General features: G+C 37.9%; 2 protein-coding genes across 2 annotated transcripts in view; both read right to left on the reverse strand.

Annotated features, from left to right (window-relative positions):
* Positions 1-4,901, reverse strand: part of LOC131429870 (proton-coupled zinc antiporter SLC30A2-like) — a 139,268-nt gene extending 134,367 nt beyond the window's left edge. Inside the window, exon 1 of the mRNA XM_058594303.1 lies at positions 4,738-4,901. Within this exon, the coding sequence (XP_058450286.1) occupies positions 4,738-4,769 (32 nt within the window). The 5' untranslated portion in view covers positions 4,770-4,901. The remainder of the gene's footprint in view (positions 1-4,737) is intronic.
* An 89-nt stretch (positions 4,902-4,990) lies between these two features.
* Positions 4,991-19,720, reverse strand: LOC131429869 (HEAT repeat-containing protein 1 homolog). Its single transcript, XM_058594299.1, has 5 exons — positions 19,581-19,720; positions 18,348-19,520; positions 16,871-18,279; positions 5,377-8,920; positions 4,991-5,307 (listed from the first exon to the last, which is right to left on the reverse strand). The coding sequence occupies exons 2-5, from the start codon at positions 19,511-19,513 to the stop codon at positions 5,115-5,117; spliced, it is 6,312 nt and encodes a 2,103-aa protein (XP_058450282.1). The 5' UTR covers positions 19,514-19,520; positions 19,581-19,720; the 3' UTR covers positions 4,991-5,114.
* Positions 19,721-27,420: the final 7,700 nt, after the last annotated feature.

Here is a 27,420-nt window from a genome sequence, read left to right on the forward strand (position 1 = left end):
ACTCTATATTTCCGGATCCGGAAGTCGGATCCAAATAATATTCAGAAATTTTATATGAGCCCACAAGACCTTTCATTTGAATTTAAGTTTGTGAAAATCAGTCGCGCCATCTGTGAGAAAAGTTGGAACACATATTTTCTTTTTTTTGTGCATTTTACTCCATAACTCTCGAACCGGAAGTCGAATCCAAATAATATTCAGGAATTTTTTATGGGACCTCAAGACCTTTCATTTGAATCTAAGTTTGCGAAAATCGGTTCAGCCTCTCCGAGAAAAGTTAGTGCAAAAAAACGTTACATACACACATACGCACACACACACACACACACATACACACACACACACACACAGACATTTTGCGTACTCGACGAACTGAGTCGAATGGTATATGATACTCGGCCCTCCGGGCCTCGGTTCAAAAGTTGGTTTTCACAGTGATTGCATAACCTTTTTATATGAGAAAGGCAAAAAAAAAATTTTTCTTCGATTCTTAAAAGAATAACCGAAATCGGTTTGTTTGTCCGTCTACTGATAAAAACCATCAAATTGGAAAAGATTTGAGGTCGATTTAGAATTTTTTTTAGGGTTTTTCCCCATTTTCAGTGATTTTTAACACACTTTACCTATATTTCCGGATCCGGAAGTCGGATCCGCATGAAATTCAGGAATAACGCATGGGACCACAGGACCTTTCATTTGAACCTAAGTTTGTGAAAATCAGTCGCGCCATCTATGAGAAAAGTTAGAACACATATTTACTTTTCTTGCACATTTTACCCCATAACTCCTGAACCGGAAGTCGGATCCAAATAATATTCAGGAATTTTTTATGGGACTTCAAGACCTTTCATTTGAATCTAAGTTTATGAAAATCGATTCAGCCATCTCTGAGGAAAGTTAGTGCACTTATTTTCACAATTTTTTGCACATTTTACCCCATAATTCCGGAACCGGAAGTCGGATCCAAATAATATTCAGGAATTTTGTATGGGACCACGAGACCTTGCATTTGAATCTAAGTTTGTGAAAATCGGTTCAGCCATCTCCGAGAAAAGTTAGTGCAAAACAACGTTACATACACACATACGCACATACACACACACACATACACACACAGACATTTTGCGTACTCGACGAACTGAGTCGAATGGTATATGACACTCGGCCCTCCGGGCCTCGGTTCAAAAGTCGGTTTTCACAGTGATTGCATAACCTTTCTATATGAGAAAGGCAAAAACAACCTACGGTGGCACTTTCAACTTTTATCTGCAACCGTTCAAGAGGCTATGTGGTGGCATAGTTTAATGTCACAGCTTGGATTGAAACAACCCGTCGATTTCCGTAGTGATAATCAAAGTGCAATTTGCGTGGTTAAAAATAGTGGGTATACACCACGAACAAAACATATAGACATTCGACATCACTTCATTCGAGATGCGCTGGAAGAAAACATTGTTAAACTCAGGGTGGCAAGTGAATTAGCGATTTCAGTTTCCCGGTTTTTTCCCGGTTTTCCCGGTGCGCGAGACTAAACATTCCCGTTTTTTTAAACATGTCCAAAAAACATCGAGAGTTGAGAAACAAGTATTTTTCGGAATTAAAACTCTCATTCACAGTTTGTCCAAACATTCATCTTCTGAACTAACAGTACCATCCAGTCCAATGTATTCTTTATTTTGTCTTCTACTTCACCAGTAACTTCGATGTAGCTATAGAATTAAAACAAGAAACATATCTCTCCAACGGTGATGAAAGTTATCAGTCTTGCATTCCATGAAGGAATGAAGCATCAAAATTCTTGAAATTCTCTTGAAAAATCAACACATTTTATTTGAACTTCTTTTTTTTTGTTTCGATTATAGAGGTTTTAACCTTAAGGTCATTCGCCTCTTCGGATCAGAAAAACTTTCTGACCCTATGTGCGGGGTTGGGAATCGAACCCAGGCGGGCTGCGTGAAAGGCATGGACTTACCCATCACACTATACCCGTCCCCATTTAAACTTCTTGCTTTTTCCAATAATGCTCTTAAGCGCAACTTTCACATTATATTCGACGTTTATTGGTGGTGTTTTGTAGTTTTCCAGAAATATCATCAGTTATTTGAAAGCATTAGGATGAAAAATTAAATTTAAAGTCTTACAATTAAAATTAATATCCTTATTTTTCGAACTATTCAATCGTTTTCAAGACTACCACTGAAAGGCTATCTGGAAAATCAGTCCTTCTTAAAACTTATGCAAGTTAAGAGTGAATTTCTAGTGTATTCCAATACTTTTTTAACCTGGTATAGTATAGGATTAAAAATTAAAAATGAACTAACTAAAGCACAACACTCCTCCCGCAAACCCGATTCCTTCTAACAACCAGTGACGTCGAGACTAAATTTACGGGCTGTGCACTGCTTATATGGTATGATATCAGAACCGTTTCGACGTTGCAACTGAGACGGCAATTTGTTTTCAACTGCCATAAGCATAAGCCAATGAAGCCTCTTCTGAATGTGTGCATACAAGTTCTCACAGAGTTGACAGTTTGACAAGTTGTGCAGTGCACGAGGTGCACATGACGACTATTGCTAACAACATATACGATATCTTTTCAGAGATGGGTTTTGGCGAGAGAACAAAATCCTTCTAGAATTCTTAAAATGTACGCTTGCCTCTAGTGACTGAGATGATCTAATTTTGATTCTCTTACCATCGACACTGAACAGGCTCTTCCGAACTCTGAAAAACCAGTTTCAGCTGTCAAAGAAATAAATCAAATACTCCTTACGAACGGTAGATAAAATGAAAGTCGACAACTTTGTCGATATTATGAATCCTATTGAAATCAATTACTAAACAAGTATTGTCACAATCATTAGCTGACAACTAAAAACACGACTCCCAAGAATTCTTAAAACAATTATTAAACATTTCACCTGATGTTACTTTTACCATTATGCATACTTATTCTGAAATTTGAAGACAAACACTAGAAAAGGTTCTAAGTGCAAATGACAGTTCCTCTTTCTTTACTCTTTCTTTCGATTATTACGGTCCTATAGGCAGTCCTTCTATCTAAAGCTTTGCATAGAATAACGACTGAAACTATCAATTTTCGATTTACTTAAAAAAAAAATGTTGGGAAATACAGGAATACGCCGTAATAATTGAAAGAGAAAATAAAAAAAGAGAAACTGTCAGTTGCACTTGGAATCTTTTCTAATATTTGTCGAGATTGAATAGAAATCCAGCAGAAGTATCCAAATTATCCTTATTTTTCATTATGAGCATTAATTGTGCTGTTACTGATGGCAACTAAGAAAGCTCTTATTAATTAAAAATTGCTGAGGTCTTGGCTCCATTTCCAATGGATTGTGCACCATTGAACCTGTGAGGGACAATAAGAAGTTTCAAAACTTGTACTGAACTCCTAGTTCAATCACAAAGCGGCCTTCATCTTTTCATTTGTTGTATCAGGAAAACCATGATGCTGAAAATCGTTACTAAGATTAGGACTAGTAAATTTTTTCCCGGATTTGCACTAAAATTCCCGACTTTTTCCCGGTTTTTCCCGGTAAAACCAAATTCCCGACTTTTTCCCGGTTTTCCCGATTTTCCCGGTCACTTGCCACCCTGTAAACTAACGTATGTAAGCATCGAGCAACAAATTGCTGATGGTTTAACAAATCCACTGGATTAAATTGGAACGCAACCGATTAGCGGCCCTTACACGATCATTAAAAGTGTCATTACTAAAAAGTAATGACACTTTTAATGATCGTGTAAGGTCTACGAGTTCAGTAATGACACGAGATATGATGGATTTCCGGATTTTCCATCATTACCAACATTATTTCTTCTTCTTATTTTTTTGTGGAAGAGCTGAATATCTTTAGAACTATACGCAAAAAAATGACAAAGTGTAGATTTAAATTGATAATATTTCATTAACTTTAACGTTTCAATGGCAAATCAAATTTATTTTCAGCTAAATGAAAATAAAAATATTGCTATTGCTATTGCTGGAGTAGTTACAAATACTCATCATTAATAATGAACGTGTAATGCTAAAAAGTAATGATGTACAGTAATGCAGTAATGACGAGCGTTTGAGCAGAAGTGTCATTACTTAGTAATGACACTTTTATTAATCGTGTAAGGGCCGCTATTGGCGATGGGAATAAATTCATCATCTTAAGGAGGTGTGTTAAATTTGGTCTATAATAAGCTGTGGTTTATTTCTACATTAATTGTTATTAGTAACCGTTTGTCGTGTATATTTAAAATCAATACATCTAGTAGATTTGGCTTATTTCCTCTGCATAGGATTTTCCTAATAATCAGTTGATAACAGCAAGCAAATTTGAACTCGATAACAGAGAATAAATCCGATCGGAAATGTAATTAAGTTTTTTATCGTCACAGCAAACCTCAATTTCAAATCATTTCAGTAGATCTCTGAATTTTTGTAAGTAAACTTGGTTCAACATTCGGCCAAAATTAGTCTGAATCCATTTTAACAGTCCTACTGAACTGTCTAGGTTAGATTTGAAATCGTTTTTTTCGTAACGATGACAAACCTAATAAACGAACGGTAGCGGTCTCTACTACTATTTCGATTTACCAATTGCTATTAAAAACTATAAATTACATCTTTTAAAAATGCATGGAGGCGTGAGCCAATGAATTAGAACTTACAGTTAGGTGAGAAAGCATTGAGCAAATTCTACAAATAATGTATGTACTTACATTTTTGTTATTCTAACTTGATTGGATTTCATTTTCTACATAGTTTTGTTATTGACTTAAAACATTTATTGGTAGCCATAAGAAAACGCGTAATTGCGACTCAAAACTAACACGAACTTGTAATATATCACGTAGAATTTCATAAACAATACTTTTACGATCACTTTCACAGTTGAATTATATTGAAGCTTCAAGTAATTACAATACAGGATATTGTGAAATTTAACAATATGTTATAACTGAAACACTCGCATCGAACGAACAAAATTTATTGTTCTTTTTCTAACAGAACTATAAATTGCGTTTTCCTTGCAAAGTTGTGAAACAAATGACATTTCCAAATAATAGACACATTTAGCCTACTACGGTGCTCCTGTTCACATGTATTTATGCAACGGTTCACCAGTCACTTTTTCGATTTCTCGAATTGTCTTTTGAGCCGCATTTTCCACCTCATGGTTTTCATCCTCCAACAGCTCGGCCAAGAACGGAATGGTTTCCGGTACTAACGGTGCAAAGTTCTCCCCTATCTTACGGGCAATCTCCGTGCATGCACCCAGGGCAAATATTCTGTGAAATCGAGAAAAAAATATGTGAGAAAATTAGATTTGAAATTGGTTTTCCTTTTTAACTAAGTACCTAACGTCCGGTTCATTGTTCCTGGTTTTCATCAACACCTGATGATTAAGCTGACGCCAGAGAGTTTCGTCTGCCACGGCTACAGCCATCTGCGATAAGCAATTGATCACCAGCTGACGAATTTCCTCATCCTCGAAAATTATCGTATTCTCCAATTGATCGGTGATTGGCTGCAGCAAAGTATCGAACCGAATAGAATTAATGAAATTTTGGTTATCGTTCACCAAAACACTAAGCAGCGTTCTTAGGATGTATCGAATTAGGGTTACATTTTTGCTTGGATCCGAGAAAAACAGATCAGCCGATTTGCTGGCATTAGTAGCATCCAGCAACTTGGCCGCGTTCGTAATTAGTTCGCTTGCGAAAAGCACAAACAGATGCTTCAGTGCATCCGCTGTGTGGCTGGACAGATTGAAGAACGTGATGGCTCGATCGTTGGTCGACGAGTCGCGGTTAGCCCACTCGAATACTTTATAGTAAAGTGGTCGGAACGTACTTTCGGATAGTTTGAGAATCAATACCACAAACGCTTTGATCACGTGCTGCTCCGCGATGTCTATTGATTGTGCCAGAAACTTGGCACCGGAAGCGTTGTCACAGCGGAACTGCAAAGCGGCCAGGAAGAAATCTGAAAGCTCGGATTGAAGTCCAGCGAATTCGCTAGTTTGGATACTATTGAATGTATAAGATAGGAGTTTCATGACTGGCCCGATGGCATCCAGAGATCCATCCTGGACAATTTCGGTGTAGCTTTCTTCGATGGCTGGTATGAGTAGACGAGGTGCGATCAACGAAGCTAACTTCTCCCAAATCAGAGTCAATCTAGTTGTGATGTGAGCTAATCTGGGCTCATTGTTTTCTGGAAGTTTAGCTTGCAGTTTCGAAATTCCAACGATAATTGATTTTAGATATGGACTGAGAAAACGTGCCAAAGCATCAATGACTTTGAGAATCGATGTCACAATACTGCTGGTCAACATGTCGAAGACTTCCACTGATTCTACCTGGCGAGCGATAAATTTCGTCAACATTGGAATGTACTTCGGAAGATATGGGATAGAATGAGGACCCAGATTGACACTAACTTCGCCGATGCAAAGAATCAGTGAAGCAAGTAAATGCGGGTTAGGATTCTTCTTGTATCCGTGCAATTCTTCAATGAAACCACCAAGCACTTGTTTAAACTCGGCGGGATTTTTCGGTGCCATTATCTTTGATAGATGCTTCACGGTAAGATACGCTTCCTGTGCAATTTTAAACCTGGCAGATGTGCTCCCAACAACATTCTCTTCGGTGAAAATTCTTTTGACAATGTCCATTAATGGGTTCAAAAGCTCAAGCAGTCTCGTATGATGTGACTCATTGAAATAATCTTTGCTGTACTGTAGCTTATTGTTGAAAATATCAATAACTTTCAGTCGTATTAGCAAAGTACGATGTTTCATTAAACCGCCAAACACCGTTATCATCATGTCCGGTGACAACAGAGCAACAGTGCCTTCCAAAATCTCATAGCACCTTACCAAGGAAATTTCCCAGTACGATTTTTCTCGATCGTCATTTTCACTGCGTGCTTTGTCAACGGCTTTTGCAACAACATTCAAGTAAGCGAGACTGCCGACTATCAAGTCCCGATAGGAAGCCTTCAAAACGACCGTGTCTTCCTCACTGAGCAACGCGATCTTATTGATCACCTGCGTTGATTTTATTAATGTCGCAACGAACACACTGGTGGAGTAGCGGTAGTGTCTGAGCTGTTTGTTTGTGTGATTGACCTCGCTAAAAATGACCGAATCGGACAAATCAATAGTATCCATGCGTTTTTTACTGTTGTCCACTTGAAGCGGCAGTTCCTGAATGTAGCGCAGTAGCTGAACACACGTCTCCACAACCACGGCCGGATCAAACTCATGAGCAATGTTCATTCCAATTTCCAAACGTTTACTGAAGTTTGGCGAGTGATCAGATTCGACTGTATGTTTTTTCTTCTTCCAAATCTTTGCTTCCATTTCCATTTCCGCTTTTTTACCCCCTTTCATGACGTCCGATTCAAGCAAAACTCCCAGGAACATCCACAGATGGTCGGATGGTCCCAACGTTTGGATCAACTTTGTATACAACGGGACCCGTCTGTGCTCCGGAACGTCCAATATAACATCGGTAAATATCTTCAGGATTGGAATCACTTTGTCTTGTTTGTTGGCTTCACTTGATCGGGCTAAAGTGGGTATGATGGTTTCGATTATTTTTGTAATAATCAGGATGCTATAGACATCGTCGTGTCTGACAACGGATGAACCCATGAAGGTGAAGATCTCCATGATATTCTGCAGGACCTGATCTGGTACTAAATCCGCCACGTAGGCTAATAACAGTAACGCATGGTGATGCGTTTGAGGATTCTGAGTTCCTCGAATGCATTGCACAATCAGCTCTACCTTAAATGCATTTTCAGACAAACGATCGATCCTGTTGTGCGGATCGCTCTCTACTTTTGTGCAACAATGTAATAGCAAGGATAATATCATCTGCTTCACGTACTCAACTCCTGATTGCTCTTCGAAATCCAAGCAGAATTTCAGCACATCGAACAGTTTTGGAATTAGTAGCTGCTTATTTAGCAGTTGCTTTTTATTTTGAAGTAATTCCAACAGGGTTACTCCACATTTCCAACCGACACTAGAGTAGATGGAATCGGCAATAGTAGAAGTCCCACCACCAGATTTTCGCTTCTCTTTTGGGTTCTTCCAAAGTACTATCATTCTATCCAATGGTTCCAACACCAGATTAACGTCTAGTTGCAAGTTTTTGAAAAACTTTCCCGCTGCCGCGCTGGTTTCTGGATTTTGTGCCAAGGTAGCTGCTTCTACCACCTTCTGTAGAATTTGTTTGGCGTAAGTTGGAGGAAATGTGACAAAAGTCTCACCACCCAGAGCCTCGATCAGAAGAATCGCAGTAGAAGTGTGCTTACTATTCACGGCACGCAGCGGTAGATGACTTCGCAAGCCAATATTCACAAACTCCCGACACTGATCGTTTTTCAGCAGAGTGTTGGTCATATTCGGATTTATTCCTGCAACTAACAAACGCAACACTCTAGACTCGTACAGTCCAAACATTGATGTTTTACCAGATCCCTCTTCCATATTGTTTAAAATGCGAACACCACGACCGACTGCTTTACCAAAAATCTCTTTATCGTCCATCAGCTTCAGCATATCGAGTAGTCCCCCTGCCACGTACTCCGGAGTATCCGAGTCCATGATCTTGCTCAACAGACAATCACGGATTGTTTTCAACGATTTGCTGTTATCGCTAGAAAATATTGTAAACATCATCAGCGGAAGCTGCTCACTATCCATTGCAAGCTCTTCACGTCGTTTGAGAAGCATTTTGAGAAATAATTTGAACATAGGATCAAGTGATTGCGAATTCGACGAAGCGATAAGCTCCAGTGAACTTATAGCACATTCGCGCACAACTGATGAGTCCGCCTTCAGACCGAGTAAGGTGTTCATAAGGATCTCGATTGACAGTTGGTAGCCTGCGAAAAAAGGAAAAGATGAATGGACATTCAAAGATGCACGCGTGAAAATATTTATAGTAGAGGTGACCGGGGCTTGTTGGACGAGAGGCTTTCATGAAATGGCTATTATGCGCAAATGCGACATCTATTGTGATTTTAACGAAGTATTAGGCCACCCATGTATCGAAGTAATTTCAGGTGTTTTTGTGCAGGAACCCGTTTATTCATTTTTCGGCACTTTTGAGTAAATTTAGGTTTTTGAACAGTAATATCGGTAACGCGAATCAATTATCATCCGAACTCCAAAAACATTGTACCGCTGGAAAGGGCATTCAAAAGCCTAAGAAATGATAAGATGAATGAGGTACAGAAATTCTGAAACGAAAACTCGGCTAACTAGCCCCGGTCTCCCCTAATCGCAAAAACCTGTTTTAATCCACCTAGTGGTGTAATGATGCCTTTCTCATATTGAATAATGTGGTATTCTATTCAAAATGTTTCTCTTCGATTTTTGAAAGAAACCAAGGGATTGTTTGTGCATTAAATAGTATAACATACAGAATGTAACAGTGCTTTGCTCGCGACGACGATTTAAAATTTTGTTGTATCCGAAAACAGTAATTTTTGGCACGACCGGAGGATTTACCTCTCATTTGACCCTAAAATTGGGAATATTGGTCTTGAGTCTAGTTTAGAAAATGTTTTACGGTTTTTGTTTCGCCTGTTTAAGTGATGGTGTACAATATTTTACACCCTTTACCCTATAACTCCGGAACCGAAAGTCGGATCCAAATGAAATTCTGGAATTCCGTATGGGTCCGTGAGACCTTTTATTTGAATTTAAGTTTGTGGAAAGCGGTCAAGCCAAAGCTGAGAAAAGTGAGTGAGATCCATTTTGGAATATATGACTACTATTTCCGGTACTTCCGGAACTGGAGACCGGGAACCAGGATAGCCAAAGTCGGTTTGTTTAGTTGCCTACTGGTAATGGCTTCCAATTTGTGTAGTTTTGAGACCAGTTTAGAAATCTTTTCTGAACTGGTCTCAAAACTACACAAATCGATAGTCATTGTCAGTAGGCAAATAAACAATCCTAAGTATCCTGGTTCCCAGTATCCGTTTCCGGAAATAGTGGTCGTATATACCAAAATAGATCTCACTCACTTTTCTCAGTGATGGTTTGACCGATTTCCAATTGATTTTCAAATGAAAGGTCTTCCGGTCCAATACGGAATTCCCAAATTTCATCCGGATCCGACTTCCGGTTCCGGAGTTATAGGGTAAAGTGTGTTCAATATTGTACACCGTCAATTAAAATATTTTCGGGTGTACCAAACATTTAAATCGTAATTTCGAGTGCGTACTAGTAGAGTTTGTGTGTCATGTTAGTTGGTGGCCGTACGAACCGACTTTGATTATACCGGTTCTCGGGTTCCGGTGCCGGAAGTGCATATAATAGTGAACCCACTTCGTTTTCTTAGGGATGACTTTGTTACGGACCTGTTAAATAATTCAATTATAACAGTTTTATAATTAAATCAAATCAGGGATTTTATCCAATGGCCCAAAGAGTGGGTCTAGACATTGTAAAGTATTATGAAAATAATGAACAAATGTGAATCGCTCTTCAAGCGGTTGTAGTGCCTGAATAAAGCAGGTATAGATTTGTGATTTGTGTGCAAGCCGAGATAAGCCGCTCTTCAAGCGGGTCTAGGGCCAAATATAGGAATTTCCACATTTAGAGCAATAAAATCTCTCCGCTCAGCTTTCGATAAGTGCCGAAATATGTAAACACACAGGATCGGTCTGAGCCGCGCACCCGGATGTATGAAGTAAATAATACCTTTGTAAACAAGCAGGTAAAACTAGATGCGCGCACTGACATAGCTAGGTATCCGTGTGAGCTAGGATCCCGCAATGGGATGGACAGGGAAAACCGAGAATGTTGCGGTTAATGTTGCGCAACATTTACATTTGTTTTAAGGAAAATACTTGTATATTTCGTTAAGATTTCGTTAAAATAAAACACTTGCAATTCACTGCAGTCAGAGGGTAACTTACTTGTCGGAAAGCAGCCGAAGTGTAATTGATTTTCAAGGTGGATAGACCGCTACGAGAGCTATCCGGCCGCGAAACAATTACACTAGGCTTCAATACAGAACCCCTCAATATTGGTGGCTGCAGAAAGGAATCTCTGTGGTCAATAAGATTGGTGACTCTAGAAAAGAGTCTCACCAATAACATTGGTGGTTCCAAAGAGGAGCCAAGAGGAGCTGGTTTCTCTAGCCAGTAATATTGGTGGCTCCAGAGAGGAGCCAAGAGGAGCCAGTCTCTCACCAGTAACAGACTTACGCAATCAAAGTACTGTTTTATTTTGTATTTTATGCACAAACAATCTCTTAGTTTCTTTCAAAAATCGAAGAGAAAAACTTTGAATAGATTACCACAATATAATATGTACATTAGAAAGGCATCATTACACCACTAGGTGGATTAAAACAGATTTTCGTTTCACCTGTTTAACACATGGATCAATAAGTCCCGAGACTAAAGCAGAGATAGCGCTCGTAGTAAACCAGTAACCACGTCTTTCTAGAGACCTTTGCTTGAAACGGGTCAAAATTTTAAGTCGATCCGACCAGAAACAGCTGAGTTATCGAGGTTGGAGTAAAGTCGTTTTGTAGTTTGTTTAAAAAATGGAAAAAACCGAGTTTCGTGTTTTGATAAAACATTGTTTTTTAATGGATAAAAAACACCGTGCAAGCGAAACAATGGATTGAAAAATGTTATCCGGACTCTTGTCCATCAAAAGCAACGATTTGTCGGTGGTTCGCCGAGTTTAAACGTGGTCGTACCGACACAAATGACGCGGAACGCTCGGGTAGACCTGTGGAAGCCGTTACACCGGAAAATGTGAGTGAAGTGACAAAAATTATAATGAAAGATCGTAAAGTGAAGCTTCGTGAGATTGCTGAGATGACACAGATATCATATGGAAGTGTATTTACTATCCTTCATGAAAAATTGAGCATGAAAAAGTTTTTTTCCAAGTGGGTGCCGCGATTGCGATTGCGATTGCTTTCGATGGAACAAAATGCACCCTGCCACAAGTCGATGAAAACGATGGCGAAATTGAACGAATTAGGCTTTGATCTGCTTCCCCACCCCCCATACTCGCCAGATTTAGCCCCCAGTGACTACTGGCTCTTTGCTGATCTTAAAAAAATGCTCCAGGGAAAAATATTTGGCTCAAATGAGGAGGTCATCGCTGAAACTGAAGCTTATTTTGAAGCGAAAGATAAATTTTTTTATAAACATGGTATTGAAAAATTGGAAAAACGTTGGAACCATTGTATTACCCTAAAAGGTGATTATGTTGATGAATAAAAAAGAATTTTGCAAAAAAAATGTTGTTTCCATTGTTAGTCTCGGGACTTATTGATCCATGTGTTAAGTGACGGTATCAAATTTTTAACACATTTTACCCTAGAATTCCGGAACCGGAAGTCAGATCCGGATGAAATTAGGGTGCTTTATTTGGGACTATGAGAACTTTCATTTGAATCCAAGATTGTAAAAATCGATCACGCCATCTCTGAGAAAAGAAAGGAAGTAGTTTGAAATTGGATTTTTCTTCACTAATCACCCTGTAATTCCGGAACTGGAAGTCGGATCAAAATAAAATTCAGGAACTTTGTATGGGACAATAATAACTTTCATTAGAATCTTAGTTTGTGAGAGTGAGTTCATCCGTCACTGAGAAAAGTTAGTACACTTATTTTCATTTTTTTTTTTGCACATATCACCCTGTAATTCCGGAAACGGAAGTCGGATTCGAACTTTGTGTGGGGTTACAAGACCTTTCATTTGAATCTAAGTTTATGAAAATCGGTTCAGCCATCTCCGAGAAAAGTGAGTCCAAAAAAATGTACTCGACGAACTGAGTCGAATGGTATATGCCACTTGACCATCCTGGCCTCGGTTCAAAAGTCGGTTTTCATAGTGATTGCATAACCTTTCTATATGAGAAAGCCAAAAAGGGTGACTGATCACAACATTAATGAAATAAAAATAGATGGGTAGGTAATGTCAGCGATAGAACCGGAATGTTGTGAATACTAATAACACAACGACGATTTGCTAACACTTCCAACCAGTGCTGTAAAACTTCATTCAATTCAATTGAAACTGAATGTGGAACACATTGACGATCTCTCTAACGCAGTAAACTTCACTCTCTGGCACACACAATGTTTGCTGACGGCCCGAACGGGCAGCATTCAGTCATCACTCGTTTCTCTTCAATCGAGGCTCAGTACCACCGTCAGTAGATCTCTTGAAGTAACAAAATATCTCTTTCAATAGTGTGAGAGCGGCCTTCAAATGAGGTTCATGTAAACATTCGAATTGGTTCAAGATAATAGATGAAAGACAAACCAGATAGCTGAAATATCAATCACAGAATATACATAAATTAATTATTTCCGCCTTCAGTTTTCATTTTTAATACTTTACTCCATTTACAATTCTATTCGTTCGAACTTGATTACTACCAAGAGCGAAGGCAATTAAGGAGCTACACTACTTGGCACTTGAAACTGAGCAAGCAAAACTTCAAATGACTATCAACGATTAATCAACTGACGATGAATTCCGGGAGCTTCACTTAAAAATGACAGCAAAAGTCAAATGAATTAGTAGGGATATGCTGACGGTCAGCGGCCATAAATTTCATTTTCATCTTATATTATTCGATTGAAAATGAAATTTTATCGCACTGCTTCCAACCATCGCTTTCACTAGGCCTTGATTGTTTTAGTTTATCGAGTTGAATGACTGAACTGACTTCTTGCTCACTATCTCCAATCTCAGGATTTTCCAGGGAAATTTCTAGAGAACGATTATTTTTTGTTATGTATGCCTTTCTTGGACTATTCAAAATTTGGCTATAGATTGTCAAAAAAATGAATTTTCAAATGATTGGTGAAAAAATTAGGTTATTATGTTCAGTACAAGAGAAGATATGGACATTCAATGTCTTTCACATTTTCGCACTGCTAATCTTGAAACTGTTCTCCGTATTAAGGCTTGTTCGCCACAAAATCTGGACAGATTAAATTTGGAATAAAACAAATTTGCTGTTAGTTCAATCCAAGAAGCATGTTTTATTCCTTTAATTGTGCATATTAAAAGTAGTTTTGAAACTAATTACAGTCAAGTAATTAGACTGCATGGAGAAACTACGAACTTTTGAGTTAATTCTAGCCATTGTTTTGATCCAAAATTTTCGAAAAGGTCAAAATTCCGGGCAGTTAGGTTCATTCGTCTCTTTCGGTACAACATGGAATCCTTTTGATTTATACCATTCCAGAACATCTTTGGCGTAGTGACAAGATGCCAAATTAGACCACAATGAGCATCATAGCTGCGTAGGAATGGTAACAATCGCTCCATTAGGCATTATTCACGATATATTTCCGGTACGGTAACTGTTGAAAGCTATCGCAGAACGAGCAAAGATTACCGAAAACTTTTCTAAATAAAAATGGTTTCTACAGCATACATGAGTGAATCTGAGAAGTTCCGGAAGAATAAGGTCGACAAATCTACCAAAAAGCATTTGATGTGGCAGGTGATCTGTGGATCAACGGCCAAACATAAAAAAGAATGCCTCTAGAAGTGTCTACAGTCAATCTTCTGATCTCACGAAAGTGACACTCTGTTTGTGGTCGGATTTGCCATCCTTTCCAAAACTTACCCTCTAACAGAGTGATAAGTCTTTATTTTATGATAAAATTTTCAGTTGTATGACACAATCTCAAATAATTCAACATTAAACTTTTCTGAATGGTTTGCTATCAACGAGTATCAACGAGTATCAAAGAAGAAAACTCATGACGCTCGTTTACCTTTCTCGTATTTTGAAAGTTTTTTGCTCAGAAGGATTTATATAATCTAACTACCAAAACATTCGAAATTTTTAAACTTGAACGTGTATTGCAACAACATTGAAGTGTTTCAATAGTACACTATTGGAAAACCTATCTGATTTGATCCATGTCACCACTGAACTGATATTCGGAAGTGTTTCCAAAAGCTTGAGGAAACTTAATTTTTGAATTATTCATGGTTATTTCACACTGTTGAAAGTTCAATCGTACAGTACCGAAGAATCGTACCACTTCTTTTACAGGACGAATTTTGAAAAGGCTCCCCATAGTAAAGTAAAACGTATTCACGTCAAAAAAGGTTTCGTCCTTATGAATAAAAGAAAAATATCAAACAAAATGATTCGACTGTGTAATCGGCTAATAGCAACTGGAATAGCAAGGAATGAGGAGGTTAATATTAGACCAAATTTGAAACAATAGTTCTGGACTTCATACCTCCCAACTGTTCCAGTTACATATCTGATATTCAGCACGGTTTTATGCCTAAACTGTCTACGTTTACAAATCTTGTTTTATATACATCATATATCATTCGATCTATGCAAGCGCAACATCAAGTTGATGCCATCTAAACAGGTTTCACTGCTGAATTCGACAAGATCTACCATCAAATTGCAATTGCAAAGCTCGACAGGCTTGGATTTAGCGGCCTCTTTCTCAATTGGATTGAATCATATCTAACTAGTCGTGGTATGACCGTGAACATTGGGAACTGCGTTACTCCATCATTCATCGTGAGCTCCGACATTCCTCAAGGAAGCCATCTTGGACCATTCATATTTCTGCTATATCTAAATGATCTGAATTTCTCATTGCAATGAGCTAAGCTGTTAAGCTGTTTCATCTCATCAAAGAACTGAAAGACTCAAATTTCTTGCAGTCACAGTTGGATGTATTTTCTAACTGGTGCACCGTCAACTTAACAGAATGGTACTGAACGCCTCTGAATGCTCCGTTATCTCTTTCTCTCGTAAACGAACCACAATTACGTATGATTACACTATTTCGCAAGCGGTACTAAAACGAGAAAAATCAATCAAAGAGTTCTATTGGATTCAAAACTTAGTTTCAAAGAACACATAGAATATACCCGCTCGAAATCATTGCTAAGTTTCATCTTTCGCATTTAAAAAAAACGTCGATAATATATACTGTCTGAAATCGTTTCATGGCGCTCTAGTTCGCTCTACACTGGAGTATCCTGTTGTTGTTTGGGCACCATATTACCAAACTGATAAGCTGCGCATTGGAACTGTTCAGCGCAAGTTCATTCGTTTTGCTTTGCGTCTCCTGCCCTGGAGAGATCCACTGAATCTTCCAAGCTACGAGAATCGATGTAGGCTCATACACCTCGATTTGTTATCTGTCCACCGAGATACACTAAAAGCTGTTTTCGTCGCCTAATCCAATCTTGAATTGATTGTGCAGATCTCCTACAACTGTTAAGTATTGACATTCATCGACGTTATTTGCGGTTTACTCCCTTTCTCAGAATTCCTCGTGCTAGAACTAATTATGGCTTTTATGAACTGTTTTCGAGTATGTGTCGCGTATTCAATACTTGTTCTGATGAATTCAATTTCATTTTATCTCGTAACACCATTAAAACTTGTTTTTCCGAATCTTTTCCCGCTAGTTTTATTAAGATAATTAGTCGATATAAATAGCTGTTAGTTAACTTTGTAGTTTAAATAAGGGTAATTTAAGATTTGGTTGTGTGTCATTTGGACAAATGTTATCTGTCGATACAAGAGATGAGAAGGTTTTATGCCTGCTGGAGAAGGAGAATAAAAATCTCAGCTCCAGCGAGCTTTTCCCTTGCTCCTAAATAAATAAATAAATAAATAAATAAACATGTTCGATGTACGTTGAACCAATTTGATGCTGGCGTTTTAAAAAAGCTCAGGTTATTCGATGGAGTAAATCGTTATACAATTCAGTCTCATCCCGGGCAGTGATAAGTTCTACTATATAAAATTCTCTCGGGAAATAAATCCTAAATATATCTCCTACTTACCAATCTGAGAAAGCATCGCATTCAGCAACTTGAAAGTACGAATTTGCAGCTCCGGTGTTATGCGTATTTGATCATCATTCGTTAGCTCTCTGCTACTACCTTCCAACAAATGAGCAGAATAGAACGAAGTCAAAAATTCAACTCTCCTTTCCGGTTTGGGATATAGCAACTTTATAAATTTACTCAATTCATTTCCGTACACCTTTTTAATATCTTTATGTTCATCTTGTATGCTGAAATATTTCCCCACCAGCAGGTTGAAAATGTTCAGTTGTAACTGAACGGATTCCGATTGATCGGACAAGTTCAACTTCCGGGTGTCAAACTTTACTCTGTCGATTAGGTACCCGGTTATGATAACGTAAATATCCATCGGCAATCGATTTTGCTTCAAACAGCTCAGACTGGAAGAGGGCACGTATTGGAATTTGCCGCTCAGAAGGCGCATGGCAAAACGAAACACACGAGAAGCTAAACCTATGGGCGCATCAGACGGAAGCGACGATGTAACGAGCAGCACATTATAACAAATCTGAATAGCGTGAAAATGCAGCCCTTCGCCAAGCATCTCTTCCAGCGTGCGTAGAATAGAATCACAATCGATTAATTCCATTTTGTTCGCTGACAGCATCATTATGTTATATTTTCGAGCGAAGTTGGTAGCCAGAACTCGCTTGGCAATTCGAGCACCGATTTCATCATCTTCCGATGGAAACAGAAACGGATACAGTGCAATGATGATCTTATTTAGATTAGTTCCTGAGAAAACATTGGCATCCGTTAGAAGATCCACTACTTTAGGAGTAACTTTTTCCCACTTTTCCATACGTCGGAGACATTTAAGACTGACGATGATTAGTTTCTCAATCAATTGATCCTTTCCGATCAGTTCAATTAAATCCACTGGCCTCAATTTTAAAACCTCGGCAACAACCTCCCAATTGTCATCTTCGAGGCGCTCCTTGATACTATCCTTAAGTAGATCACGATTTCCATCGCTTGCCAGACTAATGTTTTTAAAATTATCCACCAGATAACGAACGGCATCCATTCTTCGATCCACTTCGTAGTGAAACAAATTCTCGAATATATTGGTGTCATTCTGGTTGTAAGAAACTTGCATCAGAAACCCAAGCACGTTCCGCAGTGCATTTCTTTTATTTTGGGAAAAGTTGCCCTGACCCTTCATCACCTGTTTGATGACACTATCGAAAGCGGTCGGGTATTGCTTCTCCAGGCTTTTCAGAAAATCCGAATACCACTGAGTGACCGTATCATTTTTAAGCTCGAAATCCTCGTCCTCCGAGTCCAAACTGATAATTTCCGACGATTTGTCATCACCGGAACAATTGCTTGTCAATAGTGTCACTTGTTGACCACTCTTATGGAAGTACGAATCCAAAACGCACCTGAGACAAGTTAACAAATAAAATTATTTTACAGTGAACCGTGTTTCTCCAGTAGACAATGCACATACCGTATTATATCTTCGCTTTCCTGTTCACCCAGAGTGACGCTCAGTAACAATTCCTCGCAGATTTTCCTACATACATCAAAGTCGTCATCCTGCAGGCAGATCCTATGCAAACATTTGACCAGCACAGCACGAATAAGTACCGTCACATCTACCCCTTCTACTTTCAGACTAGAAACCGACCGAGGAAGCCACTTTGCCGTCAAAATGGCACCGAAAACTTCATCCGACATGTTCCGCGGTAGTTCCTGCTGTGTCTGTAAAATCAGCACCATCAGCATAGTAGCATTTTCGGTGAGAGAGTGATGTATCACGCTGCAGAGTCGAACCAAAATCGTTTCCAATGTTTTGCGAGCTAGTTTGGCCTTCGTTACCAAATGGCCAATTATCATAAAACTAGCCGCGGTAAAGTCGATCGACTTTGAACTTAACCCTTTAACCAGAGTCTTCAGCACGGATACGACAAAATTTTCTCCAACAGATTCCATCCCGTCCAGAACTCCGATGCACGTGGTGCAGAAGAAAGCGATCGTTGCCTGTAGAATGTTGGCCTTATTGTCTAGTTCTTTAACCGCTCCAGTTAAAAATTCCCCGTAAGTTCGAAGGAACCCAGGAGCTCCAATGGCATGATTGATGATGGCCTTCTTAGCAAGGGGCACCCCATTCTTCTTTACTCCGCTCAGCCATTCGAATGGGTCATTCTTTTTAGCCAATGTAAGTGTTTGAATACAGCGAACAAAAATCATCGTTTCGTGATACGGTAACATCAGGTTGACGAAATCTTCCCGGTTGAACTCGTGTATGTGAAACCTTCTGATGAGCCATTCCATGCATTTGTGTGCCGGCTGCAGCATGACATAGGGTGAGAGATGAAAGAAGAACTTCCTGATGTTAACATCTAGCTTCTGGTTTAGATCCTTGCTTTCCACAGCACGCTGCAGATCGATCGTCGTTTTGTCAAACAGGGTGCTCTCGAACTGAGCAAAACTAGGATTCAACTGCACGAGTTCCTCCAACCCACTGATACCGATATCGTAGATTACCTCACGATCTTTGGATGCCGCCTCTCCGGACTCGAACAGAATTGAAGGTTTCTTACGAGCATCGTGTAGCAACGATGTTTGTGGCGCTGCCAAACGCCTCAGCTGTTCTGCTAAACCGGTACTCATTTCGATGCTAAAACATCATGTTTTCTATGATACTAGAGCATTGATCGATAAAGATTAGTTTAAATACCTGCTAAATTAGTAATCCTCAAATACATGTAGCACTTATCACCATAAATTTAATTTTTAAATTTAATATCTACAAAAGGCACGTGTAGAGCACAATGCAGCCGTGAATAATTCGGATGTTTTGACAGTTTTCTGTTATGCTCATCTCTCCGTGAGAGAAGATTTCCTGAAGAGAAACACGCCGGTGAGAAATACTCTCGAACACCATTGCTGTGAAACAAACAGTGAAGGTTCTCACGCAAGTTATAATACGTGAAAAGCTTGTGTTCTAGAGTTATGTTTGATTTATAGATGGCGCACTGGTCATCGTGGCACCAGTTATTCGTCAACGCAAAAAGAGGCACATTTATTTATTTTAGTATTATAAGTTAACAATCATTTCTCCAAGAGCTTATCTTCGTATTTGAATAATTAATTTATTCCTTAATTGATACCGTGAAACCAAAATTTAGCTTTCAACAAAAAATTTTCGTTCAGAATTCAAAATTTTACCGCACACATTATTTGTGAACACATGCGTTCTGAGAATGGATGTCACCATTATGCCATCATTTTCATTTCTCTGGTATTCTGGATCTGAATATTCATTAACTCAAACAATTTTCTAGTAACAATTGGTCATTCGCACTTACCAACGAGTGGTACCATTTATTCACCATTAGAAACAGTTATTGTAATATGTCTACTAGTTCAATTTTCAAATAATAGAACATACCTGAAGTAACAGTCTCGTGAATTTTTCTATACGTAAACGCACCTTGGGGAATTAAAATTAAAATTTGTTTAAAATTACTAAATTTCAATGTGTTTTTCAATAAACGGTGCACTTTCATTAGAAAATCTGTGGCAAAGAATTGCTATTTTTGCATAAATATCTGTTTATTAATCTTATTTTTGTATATTAAATCAACGTTTTACAGTACAAGTGTTGTAAGCCTTTGGTCTTTCATCTTTGTTGTTCATACGATTCGTTATTAATAATAGGTGTTTTAATTACTCTTGTTTTACATACTAATATTTATTTAAATTAATAATAAAATATCTTAGTGTCAGTAGGATCCATAGTACTAGCCATGCAATGATTCTGTACACTAAGAATCGGTTGCGAAGTCTGTTGAAACAGAAAGGCTAAATTCCACAAAAGGAATGTAATGCCAGGACTTTGACTTTTAATAAAATATCTACCTACTTATAACTATCCCTAACCTAATACGTACAAATTTGGAATTATTTGTATTTCAGAGATTGAGCATCTCTCTTCAAATTTCGTGCAGTATTGTTCGAATTTTTGTTCTAGTATATCCGAGGAGGCTATCTCATGTACTTCACTAGTCCTTGTCTAAAGGGGTAGATTTAGAATCATCTTTAAGATCTTACTTTGAATGCGCTGAAGCCTAAGTTTGTGCGTTCGTGCACAACCCCGCCAAACAGGGACTGCGTATTCAATTGCGGGGTAGATGACAGCCATCTGATTCTTCAGGCACAGTTTAGATACAGAGACCTAATGAGTAAGCTGCTTTTTTGAACGATTTTGTCAACATGTGATCTGAATATCAGATGTCTGTCAAAGGTGAGTCCTAGATAGATAACTTCGTCGGACCATTGGATGACCTCGTCACCGAATCGTATTCGGCATTCATCTGACGGAACAAGTTTTGGAGATCTTGAATGTGGAAACAAGATGACCTGAGTTTTTGCTGCATTGATCACAATTTTCCAGCTTGTAAAATATTCAGTTAGAGCGTCCAGACCTGTCTGTAGTTTATTCTTCAAAGTATTAATGACACGACCTTTGTAAAAAATGGCAGTATCATCAGCAAATTGTGACAGAACATCACCACCCGGAAGAGGTGGGATGTCCGATGTAAAAATGTTGTATAGGATGGGATCTAGGATACTTCCTTGGGGTACACCAGCAGGAATAGTAAATCTTTCTAAAAGTGCATTATTCAGAGAAACCTGGAATGCTCTATCTGCAAGATATTTTAAGATAATTTTAATAAGATACATCGGAAAATTATACCGATGCAGTTTAAACACCAGGCCATCGTGCCACACATTATCGAATGCCTTTTCAATATCCAATATTGTCGTGGCAGTCGTTCTGGACACTGATTTGTTTTGCTGGATGACGTTGTTAACCCTTGTGAGTTGGTGGATGGTGGATCTTCCTTTCCGGAACCCAAACTGTTCTTCCAGTAATATATCCTGTTCATCTACGAAAGCAAGAATTCGCCTTTGTATTGACTTTTCAAACAGCTTGGATAGGGCAGAGAGTAAGCTGATGGGCTGATAGCTCTTGGAAAAGGAAGAATCGTTCCCCGGTTTCAAAACTGGGATAACTTTAGCTAACTTCCACTTTGAAGGGAAGTAACCAAGCTCCCAGCACCTGTTAAAAATTTTAGCTAAGAAGACAAACGAGTGAATACTCAAATGTTTCAGCTCAATGTTGAATGTGTTGTCGAAACAGGGGGCCTTCATAATTTTGGATTTTTTCACAATAGCCATCAGCTCATTCGCAGTGACTCTACTTTCCTCAGGAACCAAACTGTCTGATTGGTCAACCTCAGCTACGCTATCAGCAACGGCTCTTTCTTGTGGAATAACAATGTTGAGTCCTGAATTGCGAGAACACAATTAGCTCAGTTATCCTTTCCTGGATTATCCTAGTTAAGTTGTTATAAAAGGTCTTCTTATCAATGATGCCAGTTCGTTGATACTGCCTCCGGTAGATATTTCGAAGTCAGATGAGTTTCTTGGTGACACTGTCAATTTGAAGAGAGGAACTCAGCATATGTTGTCCTGGAACCGTCCTATCACGAGCGACTGCTATTTAATGCTGAAAGGATTATAGGGCCGCGTCGATTTCTATCGGGGAATCTCGGTCGGTGCGATAATAGTTCCTCCAAGGTTGAATAGGCACTGTTTCTGGTGAAGATCCCAATGTCAATATTACTGGAAAGTAGTCGGAAGAGAGCTCGTTGAAGACAACCGGAGAACTGTCTATGGCGATGTTGCTGATGAATATATCCAAAATGTAATGAGCTCCCGATCTGGAAAGTCGTGTTGGTTGATCTGGAGCGATAATGTTGTACTGTCTAGTTTCGTAATCTTCGGCAAATACGAATCCGTTTCGATTCTGTTACTGGCTCTGATTGTTTTTTTTTGGGGCAGTACGCTTTGGGGTAGAGACGGAATATCAGATTAAATTATCGTGAAGGTTTTTTTTTTTTTTTTTTTTTTTTTTAAATAACTATTTATTGGAATATGAGTTAAAATTAAATTATTAAGATTTAAATTGGGTGTTCAGCCACAAGTGGTGACTTTTCAGCCCTGTTATATATATATGATTTGGTTATTACCATGAAGACATCATTTGCTTCCGCAATTCTGAGATTTTTGTGTAGGGAAAATTCTAAACCTACTTGTATTGTGTAATGGGGAAAAGGAACTTATATACTAACTTACTAACTAATACAGAGAGCGAATCGATTCAATTGAAGATTGTATCGATTTTTGTCGGAATTTACTTATAATATTATGTGACATTACATCTAATGGTTCTATATTTGTGAGTCTGTGTAACTCATTTGTACTAAACCAGGGAGGACGCTTCAGAATCATTTTCAGAATTTTATTCTGAATCCTTTGAAGCGTTTTCTTCCTGGTGGAACAACAGCTTGACCAAATTGGTACCGCATAAAGCATGGCTGGTCTGAAAATTTGTTTATAAATTAACAATTTGTTTTTTAGACAGAGCTTAGAATTTCTGTTTATAAGAGGATATAAACATTTAATATATTTATTACACTTTGCCTGGATTCCTTCAATGTGATCCTTGAAAGTGAGTTTTTTGTCATACGTTAAACCTAAGTATTTAGCTTGATCAGACCATGTCAATTCCAAGCCATTCAATTTGAGAATGTGATTATTGGTTGGTTTAAGAAAAGAAGCTCTTGGCTTATGAGGAAAGATAATTAATTGCGTTTTTGCTGCATTTGGTTTAATTTTCCATTTTGACAGATAATCACTGAAAATATTTAAACTTCTTTGTAGGCGACTGCAGATCACTCTTAGATTTCTACCTGTGGCTAACAGACTTGTGTCGTCACAGAATAGCGATTTCTGACAACCAACGGGTAGATTTGGAAGATCAGAAGTGAAAATATTATACAAGATTGGAGCTACACTCGAACCCTGCGGAACACCGGCTCGTACGGGTAGCAATTCAGATTTACAATTCTGATAGCTAACCTGAAGAGTACGATCAGTTAAATAATTTTGAATCATTTTGATCAAATAAATAGGAAACTGGAAATCAGACATTTTTGCTATTAAACCTTTGTGCCAAACACTGTCGAATGCTTTTTCTATGTCTAGAAAAGCAACTCCAGTGGATAACCCAGAAGATTTATTTGATTTTATCATGTTCGTTACTCTGACAAGTTGATGAGTAGTTGAATGTTCATGACGAAATCCAAACTGCTCTGGTAAAAAAATTGAATTCTCATTTATATGAGTCATCATTCTTAACAAGATAATTTTTTCAAAAAGTTTACTGATAGAAGAAAGTAAGCTAATTGGGCGATAACTTGATGTTTCTGCTGGGTTTTTATCAGGTTTTAGGATAGGAATTACTTTAGCGTTTTTCCATCTTTTTGGGAAGTAAGCTAATGAAAAACACTTGTTGAAAATTTTAACCAGGAGTCTCAAGGCAACATCGGGAAGATTTTTAATAAGAATATTAAAAATTCCATCATTACCAGGAGCCTTCATGTTTTTGAGTTTCCTAATAATTGATTTAATTTCATCAAAATTCGTCTCAATAATGTCATCGTGTGATAACACTTGGGTTGAAATATGATCATACTTCAGTGAGACTTCATTTTCAATAGGACTCACAACGTTTAAATTAAAATTGTGGACACTCTCGAACTGCTGAGCAAGTTTTTGAGCTTTTTCACCATTTGTAAGAAGTATTTGATTTCCTTCCTTGAGAGCAGGAATTGGTTTCTGAGGTTTCTTAAGAACCTTAGAAAGTTTCCAGAAAGGTTTAGAATATGGTTTAATTTGTTCAACTTCTTTAGCGAAATTTTCATTTCGCAAAAGAGTAAATCTATGTTTAATTTCTTTTTGTAAATCCTTAACTATGTTTTTCATAGCAGGATCACGAGAACGTTGATATTGTCGTCGACGAACATTCTTCAACCGAATGAGCAGTTGAAGATTGTCATCGATGATAGGAGAATTTAATTTAGTTTGAGCTTTGGGAACTGAAAGATTTCTAGCTTCGATAATATAATGATTCAAATTATCAATTGCTGTGTCGATGTCCGCAGAATTTTCTAAAATAGTTTCATGATCCACATGATTTTCAATGTGAGATCTGTAATCCAACCAATTAGCTCTATGATAGTTGAAAATAGAACTAATTGGATTAATTATAGCTTCGTTGGAAAGTCTGAATGTTACAGGAAGATGATCTGAGTCAAAATCAGCATGAGTAATCGGTTCACTACAAATGTGACTTTGATCTGTTAGAACCAGATCAATTGTAGACGGGTTTTTCACGGAAGAGAAACAAGTAGGATTACTGGGATGAAGAACTGTAAAGTAACCAGCTGAGAGTTGATTATGAAGTATTTTACCATTACTGTTATTTTGCCTACAATTCCACTGGACATGCTTAGCATTTAAGTCCCCTATTACGAAAAATTTCGATCGATATCTTGTAAGTTTTTGCAAATCGCCTTTAAAGAAATTTAATTGTTCGCCGGTGCATTGGAATGGCAAATATGCTCCAGCGATGAAATAAATTCCATGAATGGTTTCAACTTCGATTCCCAAGCTTTCAATAACTTTAGTATTGAAAGAAGGTAAAATTCGATGTTTAATTTGCCGTTGGACAAAAATGGCAACTCCACCACCAATTCCAGTAAACCTGTCAAATCGATGAACCACATAATGTGGATTACTTTTCAATTTTACATTTGGTTTAAGAAAAGTTTCTGTCACAATGGCAATATGAATTTTGTGAACTTTGAGAAAATTATAAAATTCATCTTCACTCGATTTCAAAGATCGAGCATTCCAATTTAAAATATTCAAATAATTATTTAACATCACTGTTAAATTTTAAATTCATTATAATATTATTTGCAAATTTCCATCCGATTTGAAATGCTTCAAAAAGTGATGAAGTCGAATTCATTTGGATGATCATTTGAAAAAGTTGATCTTGTAGGTAGATCATTTTATTTTCAGTTATATCGCCTAAATCGACTTCATTTAAAGAAGCGAATGGCATTGAAGAAATATTTGTAGGTAGACTGCCATTAGAAGAAGATGATTTGGCCGGTCTACCTATTAATAAATTGTTTTCGTTAGAAGAAGAACTGCAAGGCGGTCCTGTGTTTTGATTATTTACATTAGAAGAAATAGGAGATAGATTTCTACCTAATATACCAGCATAACTGACATTAGAAGAAGATGATGACGAGGTCGATCTACCTGTCAATAAATTGTCGTTGGTTTGACTTGTTGTCTAAGCGAACGAGCGTTTAAAATTTTTTCCCTGACAGGACATTTCAAATAATTGGATTTATGATTTCCATTGCAATTTGAACATGAAAATTTATCAGTGGTTTCATTCATTGGACAAACGTCTTTCGAATGCGATTTACCACAATTCAAACACCGTATATCCATATGACAATTTTTGGTTCCATGACCGAAGCCTTGGCAACGACGACATTGCGTTAAGTTAGCAATACGATTATGCCGTTTATAATGTTCCCAATGAATTTTAATGTGGGAAATGAAACGTACTTTTTCTAAAGTTTTCAAATTGTTTACATCACTTCGATTGAAGTGTATTAGGTAAAGTTCATGGGAAATTCCAGAGCGTGGTTTAGAAGTACCATTCGCTCTTTTTTTCATAAGTATTACTTGGGAAGGGGCAAAACCAAGCAATTCTTTTAGTTCATTTTTAATTTCATCAATACTTTGATCATTTGATAATCCTTTCAAGACAGCCTTGAAGGGTCTGTCTGATTTTATATCATATGAATAAAATTTATGAAGTTTTTCGGACAAATATCGAATAAGACGTTCGTAATCTTCCAATCCATCCACCAAGACTCGACATTCTCCTCTTCGTCCGATTTGAAATGAGACTTTTACTTCCGGGAGAAAAGTAGAAAGCTCAGTACGGAATGCTTTGAAGTCGGAAATCATCACCGTCACTGGTGGCATAGATTGATGTTTCTTCCCAGAACGACAAGCGTCCATTTTGGGAATTTTTGAAGAATTTTCTTCTATGTCGCTACAATCGGATTCAGGAAGAATCTCGTAAATATTGTTAGACGGCATAGGATCAACGGAAGGGAAATCCGTCCGTTGTCTTTTATTTTTACATTCAGATTCTATAAGATCGTGAATGTTATTAGAAAAATGTTGAATAACGGATTGTGATTTATTCCGTATTGAATTATTTTTAGCCTTAGGCTTGTTGCCTTTCCGGTTGGACGCAGGCATTTTTGAAATTAATGAAATTTTAAATTAAATTAACTAGGCTAAATTAGTCTTCGATTAGACTCCTAGCTAGCCTTAAAAAAGGCTGATTAATTTCTTAGTCACTCTAATATCACTCTTTGTATCACTTAGTCACTCTAATATCACTCTTTGTATCACTTAGTCACTTAGTTAGTGATTCAGGTAGCCTTGAAAAAGACTGAATCCTTGAATCAATGAAACTCTAGGTAGCCAGAAAAAAATTCCAGGAGCCAAGAGCTATACGCGTGCGGTGCGAACGACTGTTCAACACCGACTGATCGTGAAGG

This window comes from Malaya genurostris, chromosome 2 (genome assembly GCF_030247185.1).
Source record: "Malaya genurostris strain Urasoe2022 chromosome 2, Malgen_1.1, whole genome shotgun sequence".
NCBI classification, from domain to species: Eukaryota; Metazoa; Arthropoda; class Insecta; order Diptera; family Culicidae; genus Malaya; species Malaya genurostris.

Bases quoted from the DNA above. Each gene is read 5' to 3' on its own strand.
- LOC131429869 (XM_058594299.1), bottom strand. From the start codon at position 19,513: ATGAGTACCGGTTTAGCAGAACAGCTGAGGCGTTTGGCAGCGCCACAA. The intron at 18,280-18,347 runs GTATGTGCATTG...AACTTGTCTCAG, and splicing joins GAAAGCGAAGATATAATACG to GTGCGTTTTGGATTCGTACT. The intron at 5,308-5,376 runs GTACTTAGTTAA...TCGATTTCACAG, and splicing joins AACAATGAACCGGACGTTAG to AATATTTGCCCTGGGTGCAT.